At 38.2% G+C, this 14,416-nt stretch overlaps 1 protein-coding gene across 3 annotated transcripts in view; it reads right to left on the minus strand.

The window, feature by feature from the left end:
• The window catches only part of LOC133049146 (ATP-binding cassette sub-family C member 4-like), a 150,071-nt gene that overhangs the window by 51,125 nt on the left and 84,530 nt on the right, over nt 1-14,416 (minus strand). For all 3 annotated transcript variants that reach the window (XM_061133055.1, XM_061133054.1, XM_061133053.1), the window contains one exon: nt 12,989-13,068. In XM_061133055.1, coding sequence (XP_060989038.1) covers nt 12,989-13,068 — 80 coding nt within the window. The remainder of the gene's footprint in view (nt 1-12,988; nt 13,069-14,416) is intronic.

Here is a 14,416-nt window from a genome sequence, read left to right on the forward strand (position 1 = left end):
CGTGTGCACACCAAGAAGAATGTTGACCTAGAAGCAAGTGACTCAAGTCCTGATGCCCCAAGATGCAGGGGAATCATGTTGATATGCTTGTAACCTATTAGGAGCACACCAGTTGGGAAATTTCACCCAAAGACAATGAAGCCACATGAACAAATACAAAAAATTCTTGGATGAAATCTTTCACTTGAGAGTACATGGTGATTTTTCACAATTCAGGATAATTCTTTAGTTTGCAGAGAATGACAACAGTCTGATTAGAATGTCGGATCACTAAGGCAGAGGGCCCATCACCACCACCTGTGGAAGGAAGTCTAATGAGCACCTCTCTTCCTCAAGAAAGATGCTGTCCTGTGAGCAGCTATTTCTGACAAACCACACTGGCCTCTAAATGAATTGTTAATGAAGTATATATGAAAGCAGTAAACAAAAGGAAAAGAAAATATTGCTTGTTTAAAAACCTGACCAATCAAAAAATTTGAAAAATAAGACATCAATTTATTGTTAGAGGCCACAACAGCAAGTTTTCACATAAGACTGGAGGAATTCCACACTTCTCTCGATCTCACAGAGAAATGATGGTTACTCCCACTCTCCCAAATACCAATAATGGACAACATTTTAAGAGGCTTGCCATGTACGCTACCTCACAAATATTTCACAGGCATTGTTTAATCTAATTCTCACATCAATATGAATAGGAGAGATTATCCTCTCCATTTACAAAGCAGGAAACAGATGCTCAGAGTTTATCGACTTGTCCAAAGAAGGTAATTTTGACCCCAAACCTCTTCTTTTAATTCTTGCCTGATACTGTATCACATAGAGAGGCAAAATTTATATTTAAAAAGTTAACATCTAGAGAATTCCTGGGTGTCCAGTGGTTAGGACTCAGCACTTTTTCTGCCATAGACCCGGATTCGATCCCTGTTCAGAGAACTAGGATCCCATAAACCGTGACATATGGCCCCCCCAAATTAATGTGTAAATATACTCTCTTGTTATATATTTTCCCTTCTGTCTGCATATTCTAATTTTATTGGGTTTCCTGGGGTCAGATCTGGTCTCTCCCAAGTGGGGATCCAGTCCTCGATTCCCAGTTAATCAGGGAATAACAGCCTACTCAGCTCATAGAGCACTGATAGCTCTTAAAGTGAAAGTTGCTCAGTTGAGTCCGACTCTTTGCAACCCCATGGACTATAGAGTCCATGGAATTCTCGAGGACAGAATACTGGAATGGGTAGTCATTCCCTTCCCCAGGGGATCTTCCCAATCCAGGGATCGAACCCAGATCTCTTGCACTGCAGGTGGATTCTTTACCAGCTGAGCCACCAGGAAAGCCTGAAAGCTCTTAAAAGTGCTCACTAATAGAACATACTAATATATGTTAGTTTAAGAATTATTCTTTAAATAAGAAAAAAGAAAATTTCATAAGAAAGATGAGTTCTAAGCCCCAAAAGCAAGATGACTTGGAAAAAAATATAATTTTAATAAATACATAAACCCTGAGGACAGAAAATGAGGCTGAATAGCTTAAATGTTTAACATCTGTATGGTGTTTAGCATCAAGATAGAGGTAAAAACATTAAAATTTCACCAGGAAGTCTTGATCTGCAGAATTAACACTGTATTGTAGTACTGCAGATTTTAACATACTCCTTTTACAAGCACAGTTTGAAATACAAGAACCTGTGTACCTTCTGTGCATTTAACTTACAAATTGCTTACAGTCCTGTAGAAATTCCTAGGTATCTACAACATGTTACTTTAAACTTTATCCTAAGGAATTCTGTTCTTGATAGTCTCTGTGAAGCTTGTGCCAAAGAACATGTTCTCATTAAACAAGAGTAAACATTTGCTTTTCTTATTTTATGCAAATAAATATTCCATCCATACTTTTGGCTCACTCCATCCAACCAGTCCATCCTAAAGGAGATCAGTCCTGGGTGTTCATTGGAGGGACTGATACTAAAGCTGAAACTCCAATACTTTGGCCACCTGATGTGGAGAGCTGACTCATTTGAAAAGACCCGGATGCTGGGAAAGATTGAGGGCAGGAGGAGAAGGGGATGACAGAGGATGAGACGGTTGGATGGCATCACCGACACAATAGATATGGGTTTGGGTGGACTCCGGGAGTTGGTGATGGACAGGGAGGCCTGGCGTGTTGCGGTTCATGGGGTCACAGAGTCGGACATGACTGAGCGACTGAACTGAACTGAATTCTTATGCGAATTCTCTCTTGCTTGCTCTTGTATTAGGCAAAATGTGAGTGCTCAGTCACTCAGTCCCGTCATGTCTGGCTTTTTGCAACCTCATGGACTGTAGCCCGCCAGGCTCCTCTGTCCATGGGGATTCTCCAGGCAATAATACTGGAGTGGATTGCCATGCCCTACTCCAGGGGATCTTCCCAACCCAGGGATCGAATGCAGATCTCCCACATCGCAAGTGGATTTTTTATCATCTAAGCCACCAGCCCAGGCAAAATGTGAAATATGTACTTAATCATAAAGCCATTAGTCAGTAAGTAGTAGTTTTATTATTTTTTCACAGTATTAAAAAATAAAAACAGGATAATTAAGATGGCTAACCTCTCAAAAGCATTTCTGAACCTTTAATTCTGTATCAGACTCTTAAGAATTCTGTTTCAAGCTATGGTAAATACAAATCATCCAAATAGCCTTAAACTATTACTGATTTTACGAAAGATATAACTTAAGTGCAATAAACAAAGTAAGATTCACTTCCTGGCAAGAAAACAAGGCAAGATTTTCTTGTTATTTAGAGAGGAAAAAAATGATGACTAGTTTTTGATCTGTAAGCTGTTTACTGATGTGGGTGTAGGGCAAATTCTTCTACCTGTTTATTCTGGAAACATGAGATTAAAAATAACCTCTCAATGAAATGGCAATCACTGTGCTACTGGCTAACACAAGATTCTTGTGGAGGCAGTAAAATCCTGAATAGACTACATAAAGCTCTGAAAGGATTAAGAAAGAAAATGTAATTCATGTTAAAGAATACTCACTACCCTTCCATTACAGGAGAAATAGAAACAAAGGAAAAACATGGAAGGCTTTTAAATGTAAGCTCCTAAGCTTAATACCTTTGTTGGTAAAGTAATGTCTCTTGTTTTTAATATGCTGTCTAGGTTGGGCATAGCTTTTCTTCCAAGGAGAAAGCGTGTTTTAATTTCACGACTGCAGTCACCATCTGCAGTGATTTTGGAGGCCAAGAAAATAGTCTGTGACTGTTTCCATTGTTTCCCCATCTATTTGCCATGAAGTGATGGGACCAGATGCCATGATCTTAGTTTTCTGAATGTTGAGTTTTAAGCCAACTTTTTCACTCTCCTTTTTCACTTTCATCAAGAAGCTCTTTAGTTCTTCTTCACTTTCTGCCATAAGGGTGGTGTCATTTGCATATCTGAAGTTATTGATATTTCTCCCGGTAATCTTAATTCCAGCTTGTACTTCATCCAGCCTAGCATTTCGCATGATGTACTCTGCATAAAAGTTAAATAAGCAGGGTGACAATATACAACCTTGATGCATTCTTTTCCTGGTTTGGAACCAGTCTGTTGTTCCATGTTCAGTTCTAACCATTGCTTCTTGACCTGCATACAGATTCCTCAGGAAGCTGGTCAGGTGGTCTGGCACTCCCATCTCTTGAAGAATTTTCCACAGTTTGTTGTGATTCACACAGTCATAGGCTTTGACATAGTCAATAAAGCAAAAGTAGATGTTTTTCTGGAACTCTCTTGCTTTTTCAATGATCCAGCAAATGTTGGCAATTTGATCTCTGATTCCTCTGTCTTTTCTAAAACCAGCTTGAACATCTGGGAGTTCATGGTTCATGTATTGTTGAAGCCTTGCTTGGAGAAATTTGAGCATTACTTTGCTAGCATGTGAGATGAGTGCAATTATGTGGTAGTTTGAGCATTGTTTGGCATTGCCTTTCTTCGGGATTGGAATGAAAACTGACCTTTCCAGTCCTGTGGCCACTGTTGAGTTTTCCAAATTTGCTGGCATTTTCAGTGCAGCACTTTCACAGCATCGTCTTTTAAGATTTGAAATAGCTTGACTGGAATTTCATCATCTCCACTAGTTTGTTCATAGTGATGTTTCCTAAGGACCACTTGACTTCACATTTGAGGATGCCTGGCTCTAGGTGAATGATCACACCATCGTGATTATCTGGGTCATGGAGATCTTTTTTGTATGTTTCTTCTGTGTGTTCTTGTCACCTCTTCTTAATAACTTCTGCTTCTGCTACGTCCGTAACATTTCTGTCCTTTATTGTGCCCATCTTTACAAGAAATGTTCCCTTGGTATCTCTGATTTTCTTGAAGAGATCTCTAGTCTTTCCCATTCTATTGTTTTCCTCTAAGGAAGGCTTTGCATTGTTTGCTAAGGAAGGCTTTCTTATCTCTCCTTGCTATTTTTTGGAACTCTGTATTCAAATTGTTATATCTTTCCTTTTCTCCTTTGCCTTTATCTTCTCTTTTTTTTCTCAGCTACTTGTAAGGCCTCCTCAGACAACCATTTTGCTGCTTTACATTTCATTTTCTTGGGGATGGTCTTGATTACCACCTCTTGTAAAATGTCATGAACCTCCATTTACAGTTTTTCAGGGACTCTGTCTATCAGATCTAATCCCTTGAATCTATTTGTCATTTCCACTGTATAATCATAAGGGATTTGATTTAGGTTATAGCTGAATGGTCTAGTGGTTTTCCCTACTTTCTCTGTCTAGTCAAAGCTATGGTTTTTCCAGTAGTCATGTACTGGATGTGAGAGTCGGACAATAAGAAAGCTGAGCACTGAAGAATTGATGCTTTTGAACTGTGGTATTGGAGAAGACTCTTGAAAGTCCCTTGGTTTGCAAGGAGATCAAACCAATCAGTCCTAAATGAAATCAATCCTGAATATTCATTGGAAGGATGGATGCTGAAGCTGAAACTCCAGTACTTTGGCCACCTGATGCGAAGAACCAACTCATTGGAAAAGACCCTGATGCTGGGTAAGATTGAAGGCGGGAGGAGAAGGGGACAACAGAGGATGAGATGGTTGGATGGCATCATGGACGCAATGGATATGTGTTAGAGTAGGCTCAAGGAGTTGGTGACTGACACGGAAGCCTGGCGTGCTGCAGTCCATGGGGTCGCAAAGAGTCGGTCATGACTGAGTGACTGAACTGAACTGAAACTTAATGCCAGCCTCGGGTTATTACTGATTCTGCATGTAAGCATATATGGTACGGTGCATATCTCAGGAGGTTCAGAGTTCAGCTCTGGATCCCAGATCCTACCTTTATCACCTCTGTTTGCTCTGACCTCACCCAACTCAGTTAACTATGTTTAGTCAGAACACTACAGAACACTGGGGTGTCATATCTCTATGATGGGATTTACACAAACATAGGAACCCTAAGACTAAGCTTCTGTAAACCCACCCTTTCCTTGGGATACACTAATCACACTCTTCATCCCTCATTTGGCTGTCTTGTATCTTTTCACAACCATACCAGCTCTGGGACCTTGGTATCCTTTAATTTGCTCCCATTGAGAGTCACAGCTAACTCCACTGAAAAGTGAATGGTGGTGCCTGGTTTATAATTTGTTAACCAACTCAACAGAAAGCATTAGGGAAACATGGTGCACTTCTTCCTTCATGTTCAGTGTATCTCATTGATCAATAGTTTTCTTTCTACCTTTTGTCAGGGTTCAAACTTATTACAAAATTCAAAACTAGAGTCTATATATTTGCTACTTTTAAAAGACACACCTTAAAAATAATAGCATTTAAATGTGGAGATAAAACATTGAAAAAGGTTCCCCATAAAAATACTAAGCAAAAGAAAGCTGTAGTACCTATCTACACCACTGTGAACATGAAATAAGGTAGGATTCTTAGAAATAAAGGGAAATATTTAATGAGAATAGAGGGTCAATTTATCCAGAAGATCATTTTTAAAATCTACATTTATATAATATTTTAATAAGATAGTGCCAAAATATAAGAATGAAAATCTGACAGAACTCAGGAGAAATAGGCTATTCAATATTCACAGTGTGATATTTAAACTGATAAAACAAGCAGATAAAATAAAGAAGGATATAGAACATATTGAAAACATGATTAGTAGAAGTGACTGAATTAAATACACAATACTGCAGTCAATAACTACATATGATATTATCTTCAATTACATATGTGCTATACTAGGGCAAGAATCAATAAACTTCAAGGGACATAAATTGTACACAACATATTCTAACTTACAGGCATTTAACTAGAAATCAGTAACAAAAAGGTAACTAGAAAATCAATAAATGTTTGAAGCTAAATAGCACTCTTTAAAATACTGACTTGTTCAAATTACAATAAAATTAGAAAGCATTTGACATAAAAGAAAATGAAAATCCACTAACATTCAAATTGGAAGCTTCAAACTAAAATTATGCTTGGAAGTATACAGTTTAAGCATTTTTTAATAGGCAACAGAGAATATATGGGAAATCTCTGTATTTTCCTCTTAATTTTTTTGTGAATTGCAAAAATGCTCTAATAAAAAACAAAGTCTTACCAAAAACAAAAAAAAGAGCAAAAGTCAAGAGTTTTTAGATACATTTTCTAATTAAAGAAAAAAAAAAAAAACAACCAGAAAATAACACCCAGCATCTTAAACTAAAGTATGTATAAGAATGGAAATAGGAGAAAAGCAAACATGAATGAAACAGAAGACTAACTTTTAAGCAGAAAAATCAACAAAACAAGTTCAAAATCCACAGGGCCAGTTATCACAAAGGACAGGTGGAACTCCTAGCTAGGAGTTGATGCTGTTCTCCAAAGGCAGAATATCTTTTTCTCAAAGGAAGCTTTAGCTTTTAAGGCCTTTCAGCTGACTGAATTGTGTCTACCAGACTATCTAGGATAATTCTCCTTACTTAAAGTCAACCAATTATAGACTTTAATCACATCTACAAAATACCTACAGAACAACACCTAGATTACCTTTTGATTGAATAACTGGGGAATGTAACCTGGCCAAGTTGACACAAAAAATTGACCTTTATAAAATATAAACCTTTCCTATTTCTTTTTAAGAGGCCTGCATAATTCTGATACCAAAAGCTGATAAAACATTTCAACAAAAGCAAATTACATACCAATATCCTTCAAGAACAACAGATACAAAATTTCTTGACAGAATATTAATGAATTACACACAATGATACATAAAAAAAATAAAAAGATGCTATATTATGACCAAGTAGAGCTTGCTCCAGGAATGTAAGATTAATCTTCAAATACCAATCACTTAATTCACATTAAAAGAGTAAAGGTGAATAATCATATGATTATCTGAAGAGATGTAGAAAAAAATATTTGTCCAAATTTAACACCTATTCTTGACTTTTTTAAAAAAGTAAAATTCTTGGCAATTAAGGAATTAACAGAAACATCTTCAATCTGATAACAGATATCTACCTTAAAAAAATGACAGTTAACATCATTCATAATGAAAAAATGTTGAAAAAGTTTTGTCCTAAGAGTTCAAGAATGTCTTATGACTTCTATTCCACAGTATACGGAAGCTCTAGCCACAAAAAGTAAATATTGGAAATGAAGAAGTAAAACTGTCGTTATTTACAGTTGACATGATTATTTATGAAAAAATCCTACAGAATTTTAAAAAACACCAGCACCAACTCCAGAAATGCAAAGTGAATTCACAAATAAATCAACAGTATTTCCATCAACTAGCAACAAGCAGTTGAAATGGTATTAAAAATAATCCAATACTATAATGAAAACACATCAAATATTCAGGAATAAGTTTAACCAAAGAAGTATAAGGTGTCTATACTAAAAATTAAAAAAAAAATTTGTAAAATTAAAGATCTAAATAAGTAGAGAGAAAGACCATATCCATAATTGCAGATTCAACATTGTTAAGACTCAGAATCCTCAAATTGATCTACAGCTAAAAGAAAATATTAATAAAAATTCCAGCAGACTTTGATTAAAAATCCATTGAAAGGCTTCTAAAATTTACACAGAAAAGTAAAGAATCTAGAATGATCAAAATAATCTCGACAAAGAAGTACAAAGTTAGAGGACTTCAACTACTGGGTTTTGTGTCATACCAAAATGTACAATAACCAAGACTGCAATACTGCTACAAGGATAAACAGATCAGTGGAACAAAGTACAGTATACAGACACACACCTCCTTACATTGATTCAAAGGATTTTTCACCAAGTGTCAATTTTAATGAATGTGGCTAGAAGAACTGGAAAAAAATAAACATCAACCACTAACTATTCTTCCATTCACAAAAAATTAATGCAAGATGCATCAATTTCTAAAAAGGGAGAACAATAGGAAAGTATCTTCACCCTCCTAAGGATACCCAAACATTTCTTAGGATACAAAAACATGAACTACAAAAGGAAAAAAAAAATGATACACATTATACTACATCAAAATTAAAACTTGATCTCCATTAAAAACATAAAAAGGCAAGACAGACTGGAAGAAAATACCCACAAGGCACTAGTATTAAATATATATAAAAGCTAAACATCCCCAATGGGAATTTGAGGGAGAGGGTAAAGGAGGGGATCAACACATCACAGAGATCTCACAATGACAGTCATTGCTCAGGGACAGAGGCTGGAATGCTTTCTACACACTTTCCCTGACATCTCTATACAATGAAATGTAAGGGTCACTGGTACTGATACAAGTAAAGGCAGTCCCACTCTGTGCTTCTATAAAAGGAAGTGATTCAACCTATTTGGCTAAATCTTAGGCTTGCTTTGTTCTCAATATCCAGATGCAGCAGCTTATTCTTTTGCACCCTTTTTTATGGAAAGAAGTGACTGAGGTCAACTCCTTCACATTTTCTTTATCTTGGGCACTTTCACTTCATAAAACTGCAGCCAGTGCATTCTGTGTGTGCTGAGGAGGGAATGACAAGGTCCCTGGTGTTCTCACCACAACCAGCATTGGTGGCTTAAGCAGCCCCAGATTAGCCCTTTGTGTCCATGAAAGGATGTGAAGAGTCAATTATGTGAGCTCAACCAAGCTCCTGCTGTTGTGTGGGTATGGATGAGGAGTGTGGGGGAGAGAAATATTTTGTAATTCCACTTTCCTCAATAAATGACAGCAGTTTGGTGAGGGCAGTTGTGTGCAAGTTCACATGCTCAGTGCAGTCCCCAACATTTATTTTAAGAAATTAAAATGTCTAAATCTGACTTCTATACCTTATCTTCATTTTCACATGTTTGGCTAACAGAAAGACTTCTTGGAAGCAATGATTTTAATGAAAAGAATTGTAGAGAAGATAATTGAGACACCTTACTCAATATTATCTGGAACTTTGGCAAATTGAATGAAAATTAAATTAATTTGAAATAGTTAATGTTCAATGGTCTATTTTGAAAACAATCTATTTTTATTGTGAGCCTACATTAGAAAGTATACATTAAAATTTTCAAGGATGACAAACCTAGAATCTCTGTGATACAAACTCATAAGGCGGTATTTACGGGCCTGAAAACTAAGACAATATCAGGGTTTCCCTGGTAGCTCAGCTGGTAAAGAATCCACCTGCAATGCAGGAGACCCTGGTGCGATTCCTGGGTCAGGAAGATCCTCTGCAGAAGGGATAGGCTACCCACTCCAATATTCTTGGGCTTCTCTGCTGGCTCAGATGGTAAAGAATCCACCTGCAATGCGGGAGAACTGGGTTTGATCCCTGGGTTGGGAAAATCCCCTGGAGAAGGGCAGGACTACCCACTCCAGTATTCTGGCCTGGAGAATTCCATAGACAGAGGAACCTGGCAGGCCATGGAGTGGCAAAGAGTCAGACACAACTGAGCAACTTTAAGAAACAAGGGAAAGAAACCCATTATTTAGTGCTCAACATGCACATAGATATGACATGAAGAATTCTAATAAAACAATTTCACTTTGTTTTCTCAACAAACCTTAAGAAGTTGGTATTATTTTCTCTGTTTCACAGAGAAGGAGAGTGTGGTTTTGTGGGGCAGAGGCAGGATGACAGAGAACTAGGACTCAAGCTTGGAAAGGGAGGCTGAGGGGCTCAGTACTGCACTTTAAACCTGTTGATATCATAAATGATTATCAGGTGGAATTACACTTCATAATTTTTTTTTATGCTACTTTCTTCTTTTCAGACAGCTCTACTTTGGCCAGTGACTATAATGTTACTGGACATGCAACATTTCTGGTAGCTACAAGAGTCAGTGCACAGGATGGTGCACAAACTCATGATCACCCTCTGTTGGGATGTGGTCTGTGAGTGACATCACCTGTTGGGTGGACTGTCCTGCAGTGTGGACCACTACTCAGTATCCAGGGTTTTCATTAGCCACACTTGGCATCACTACTGCAAAATATTAAATTACCTGAGATTTATTTAAGGGAAAAAGAAGGAACTAGATGAGGAAAAGTATATGGAGTAAACACTTTAAAATTAATAAAAATGAAAATGATAAAGTATCAAATACACCAAGGATAAGCAGAGTTATCAAAAAGTGAATTTGAACACACTTGGCACTATGTCCTTTAAAACAAAACTGAACAACCCCCTTCAAGACCCTTCCCTTCCCCACTCTCAGGTGATGACAGAGAGAAAAGATTGGAACCCATGTGGGAACTCAGCTTTAGGGAACCCCTCCTGCCTCACCATTTACAGTGGCCTTTTCTTCTCATCTGGGATCAAAGGTCACCTCCTAGAAGCTCTGCCCATCTCCTGAGGCAGTCTCCCTCATTGCCTCCAGCCTCCACATCCAGTCTGCCTTCAAGGCCTTCCACTTGCACAATTAGGATCCCAAAGGCAGCAAGGGGTGAATCTCTGAATGTCTCCCTCCCCTGGGAGAGGTGGAGGAGACCCCTGAGGTGAGGATTTCATGACTGGCTTACTGCTGTACCTCAGGGCCTCAACTCTAACCCCTGTCTGATGAAGGGAAGGAGGGATACAATACCATCCACCACCTCATACACACCCCCAACTCACAAACTACAAACCTCAACAACCAGCAACACCTCCTTGACTCTACATTCCAGATGGACCTCTCTCTTTTGGTCAGACTCCTTCCAGGAGTAGCCTGCCTTCACCTCAACTCCCTCCATGTCTCCTGGATTTGCAGCCCTTTGCAGGCTGGCTTCCTCACATCTGAAATCTGCTCCTCGGCTCACCAGACACTTCCTGATTCCGAATCAGCTGACAGCTTTCCTTGGACTCACCTCCTTTGCACTGAACATACCTGTCCATCCTCAGTTCCCTAACTTATCTCCTCCTCTTTTCCTTGCTGTTCATTGTGTGTCTCCTCTGCTTCCCTTCCCTCTCTGCTTCCTCTCTGAATATTGAGGCTTCCATAAGCTTCTTTCTGATCTTGCCCCCTAAAAAAGCTTCACTCTCTCTAGGCAACCTTATCCATCTTCATCAATCCAGCTACGACCCTCTCAGTAAACAATACTCAGGTGCCATGCTCATCCTAGGTCTCTCCCTCAAATACCAGACTCTTTCAATGACCTACAGGATGCCTCCACCTGGAGGTCCCAAACTTCAAGATAAACTACAAGTGGAAGAGCTGGGACTGGAAATCAGTGAGATTCTAATTTTCTCTTCTCACACAACTGAGAATGTTTTACACTGAAATCAGGTAGCATCTCTCCCTGTCCCTCTTTACATCATGCAAAGATATGTGACAGATTCTGACTGTGAAGCTAACCATGTGCTAAGCATACAGTGGACCAAATAGCTTTGGAAACTCAACCTTGGCCCAGCTAGCAGTAGCAAAGAAACACAAAGATTTCACAAAATCTTAATGTAATTAGCAATGATAGTCGAAACGTGGCACTGCTATATTGAAAGATTGTTTCTGGGGATAAATCATATAGCTAAACCCAAAAGGACTTATTTATAAAATAAGTCTGCAGAAGAGAAAAAAATCAGACATCTTCGCAGCACAAGTGCACTGCCTCTGAGTCTCAGCTTACTTCACACTGGTCAACCATAGAAGCCTTCACCAATAGGCTGTGCTGTCTTAAGTCATAGTCATTGCTGCATTTCTCTGTGCATGTTTTGATAAAGGCATTTCATTTCCAAAATTAACACTTGGAAATGAAGAAGGTCTGCACAGACTGAATCATTGAAAAGTAGACAAAATGAAATAATAGAAAAAACACCCCACATGAGCAATGATACTGAATGTGAGGATGAGGGATGACATGATCCAACATCATTTCTTTAGCACCTCAAGTTGACAGACAAAACAAAGGCTGGATACAAGATATTCCTGTGGGTATTTGTCTTTTTTTCCTTAAAGACACCTTAAGAAAATCAATTAACATATGAAAAGAAAAGCTGCCTACAAAAACATTTTCTGAGATGACTTTCATTCCCTAATTGAATTATTGGCTTTAAGACTTTGTATCTTCAATAACTGCTCTCTATTGTCTTTGTTCAAGTACAATTTTCACCTTATTTTTACTAATCTTTTCTTTGTAACCACACTTAGCTTATTAAAAAAACAACAACAAAGCAGTACAGTAAATATTTGTCCTTTGTGGTAATACAATGCATAATTTAGTTCCTCTAGGTTAACTTTCTATGAGAGGTGATTGTTTCTGTGAGCATAAGAAATGTGCTCACAGTAAAGGGAATCCAGTGAGATACCTGGAAGGCAGAGGGAGAACCACTTACCCAGCATGTCACTGCTTTAGACCAACCTTGAAGTGACTGTGTAGCCACTCCTGGCCCAGGTGTCACTCATGTTAACTCAGCCTCCCAATCACAGCCGCCCCTTTCTCTTACAAAACATGACCTTTGCTCAAGGTTACAGGATACACTGCCAGGCTGAAAGGCCCACCCTCAGCCCCTGTGAAAAGGCCTTGAGAAACAGGTACTCTACCATTCTCTGGGAGAACTTTGACAGGACTGGTACATTACCTGGATGAAATCAAGAAATGTCAGGGGCAGCGAGTCATCCATATGCCCAGTGTCTTTGGAGAAACGATTTAAAATTCTTCCTGTATGAAAAGGATATGAGAAATTACTCATTTCCCCAGACAGACCCTGTAAGAGGAACAATCCATGATCAAATCAAAACAATATTTTAAAATTATATATATTTAATATATTATAAATTCATATGAAACACACCAATGTCAGTGGTGAAGAAAGAGAAAACAGGATGATACCTAAAGAGAAGCAAAGATACCAAATGACCGTGGTTGGGAAACTGAAATTGAGGTGTTATTTTTTAAAAGAATTGGTGGGGGAAATCTCATGGCTGTATCAGGAAGGGTTGGTGGATTTGAGAAAGTTTCCTTCTTTTACATCCAGCCCACTTGAGACACTCACCAAGTGCCAAGTTGGTAAACTACCAATTTCAAAATACTTCAGTTAATCCTGTTACTCTGATTTTGCTTTAGTTAAAAGCAAAATTATCAAATTAATTTTGTTAAGTGATACTCTTTAAATAAATATAACTGCTCTATATTTTTTTTTCCCTCAAGATGGTTCACAGAACTTCACATTTTGGGAAATCTGGGGAAATTGTGGATTCCTGCCATATCCAGGTTGTGAGTTTACTACCAGTGTAACAAGTCTTTATTTCCAGAGATGTACTGGGTATGATAAACATAATCATGCTTAAGCAATCAAGAAGAACAGAGGAATGGAGGCAGAAAAACTAAAATATCAATTAACGACTAAAAATCACTTATCATCACTAACTTTAGTTACCTACTCAGAATCCATGAAAACAGTATATCCTAGAGGCTGTGGGTTTGGAAGATAAGGATTTCTAATAAATATCTAGTGTGAAATAAAAATGCCACCTGTCATATCAGTAAACAAAGGATGCTGCAGTCATAAGGACCCTGCAGCCATCTTCCGATGGTGCACCCTGAGAAAACTCAGGATGAGAAAACATAGGATACTGACCCCAAATAGCCAAGATGCATCTCAAAAGAATGATTTCAATGAGCCCAGACTCTTGTATCCTACCATATACAGAAAAGTGCTAAATTCCCTAACTGGAAGAATCTGATTTTCTTTTATTCACAGGAATCATTTGATGCTCTGACTACCTGGTCTTTGTTGCAAAAATGCCTATATATCCTTCCTCCCCTTGCCTCTTGTCTCTTTGGAACAGTATCTGAGAGTTATCTCAGAGCCTGTGTCCTGGGCATAAATCCTTAGTTTTGTCCACCGAATAAAGCATAATTCTCAATTTTTAGGTTGTACTTTTTTTTTTTTTTCAGTTAACAGTAGTCTTTTTATGATTAAATGTGAAGAAACTGAAGCTACACACACACACACACACACACACACACACACGCAGAGACTACTTTGGTGTAGTGACTCTTGAGA

This window comes from Dama dama, chromosome 30 (genome assembly GCF_033118175.1).
Source record: "Dama dama isolate Ldn47 chromosome 30, ASM3311817v1, whole genome shotgun sequence".
NCBI classification, from domain to species: Eukaryota; Metazoa; Chordata; class Mammalia; order Artiodactyla; family Cervidae; genus Dama; species Dama dama.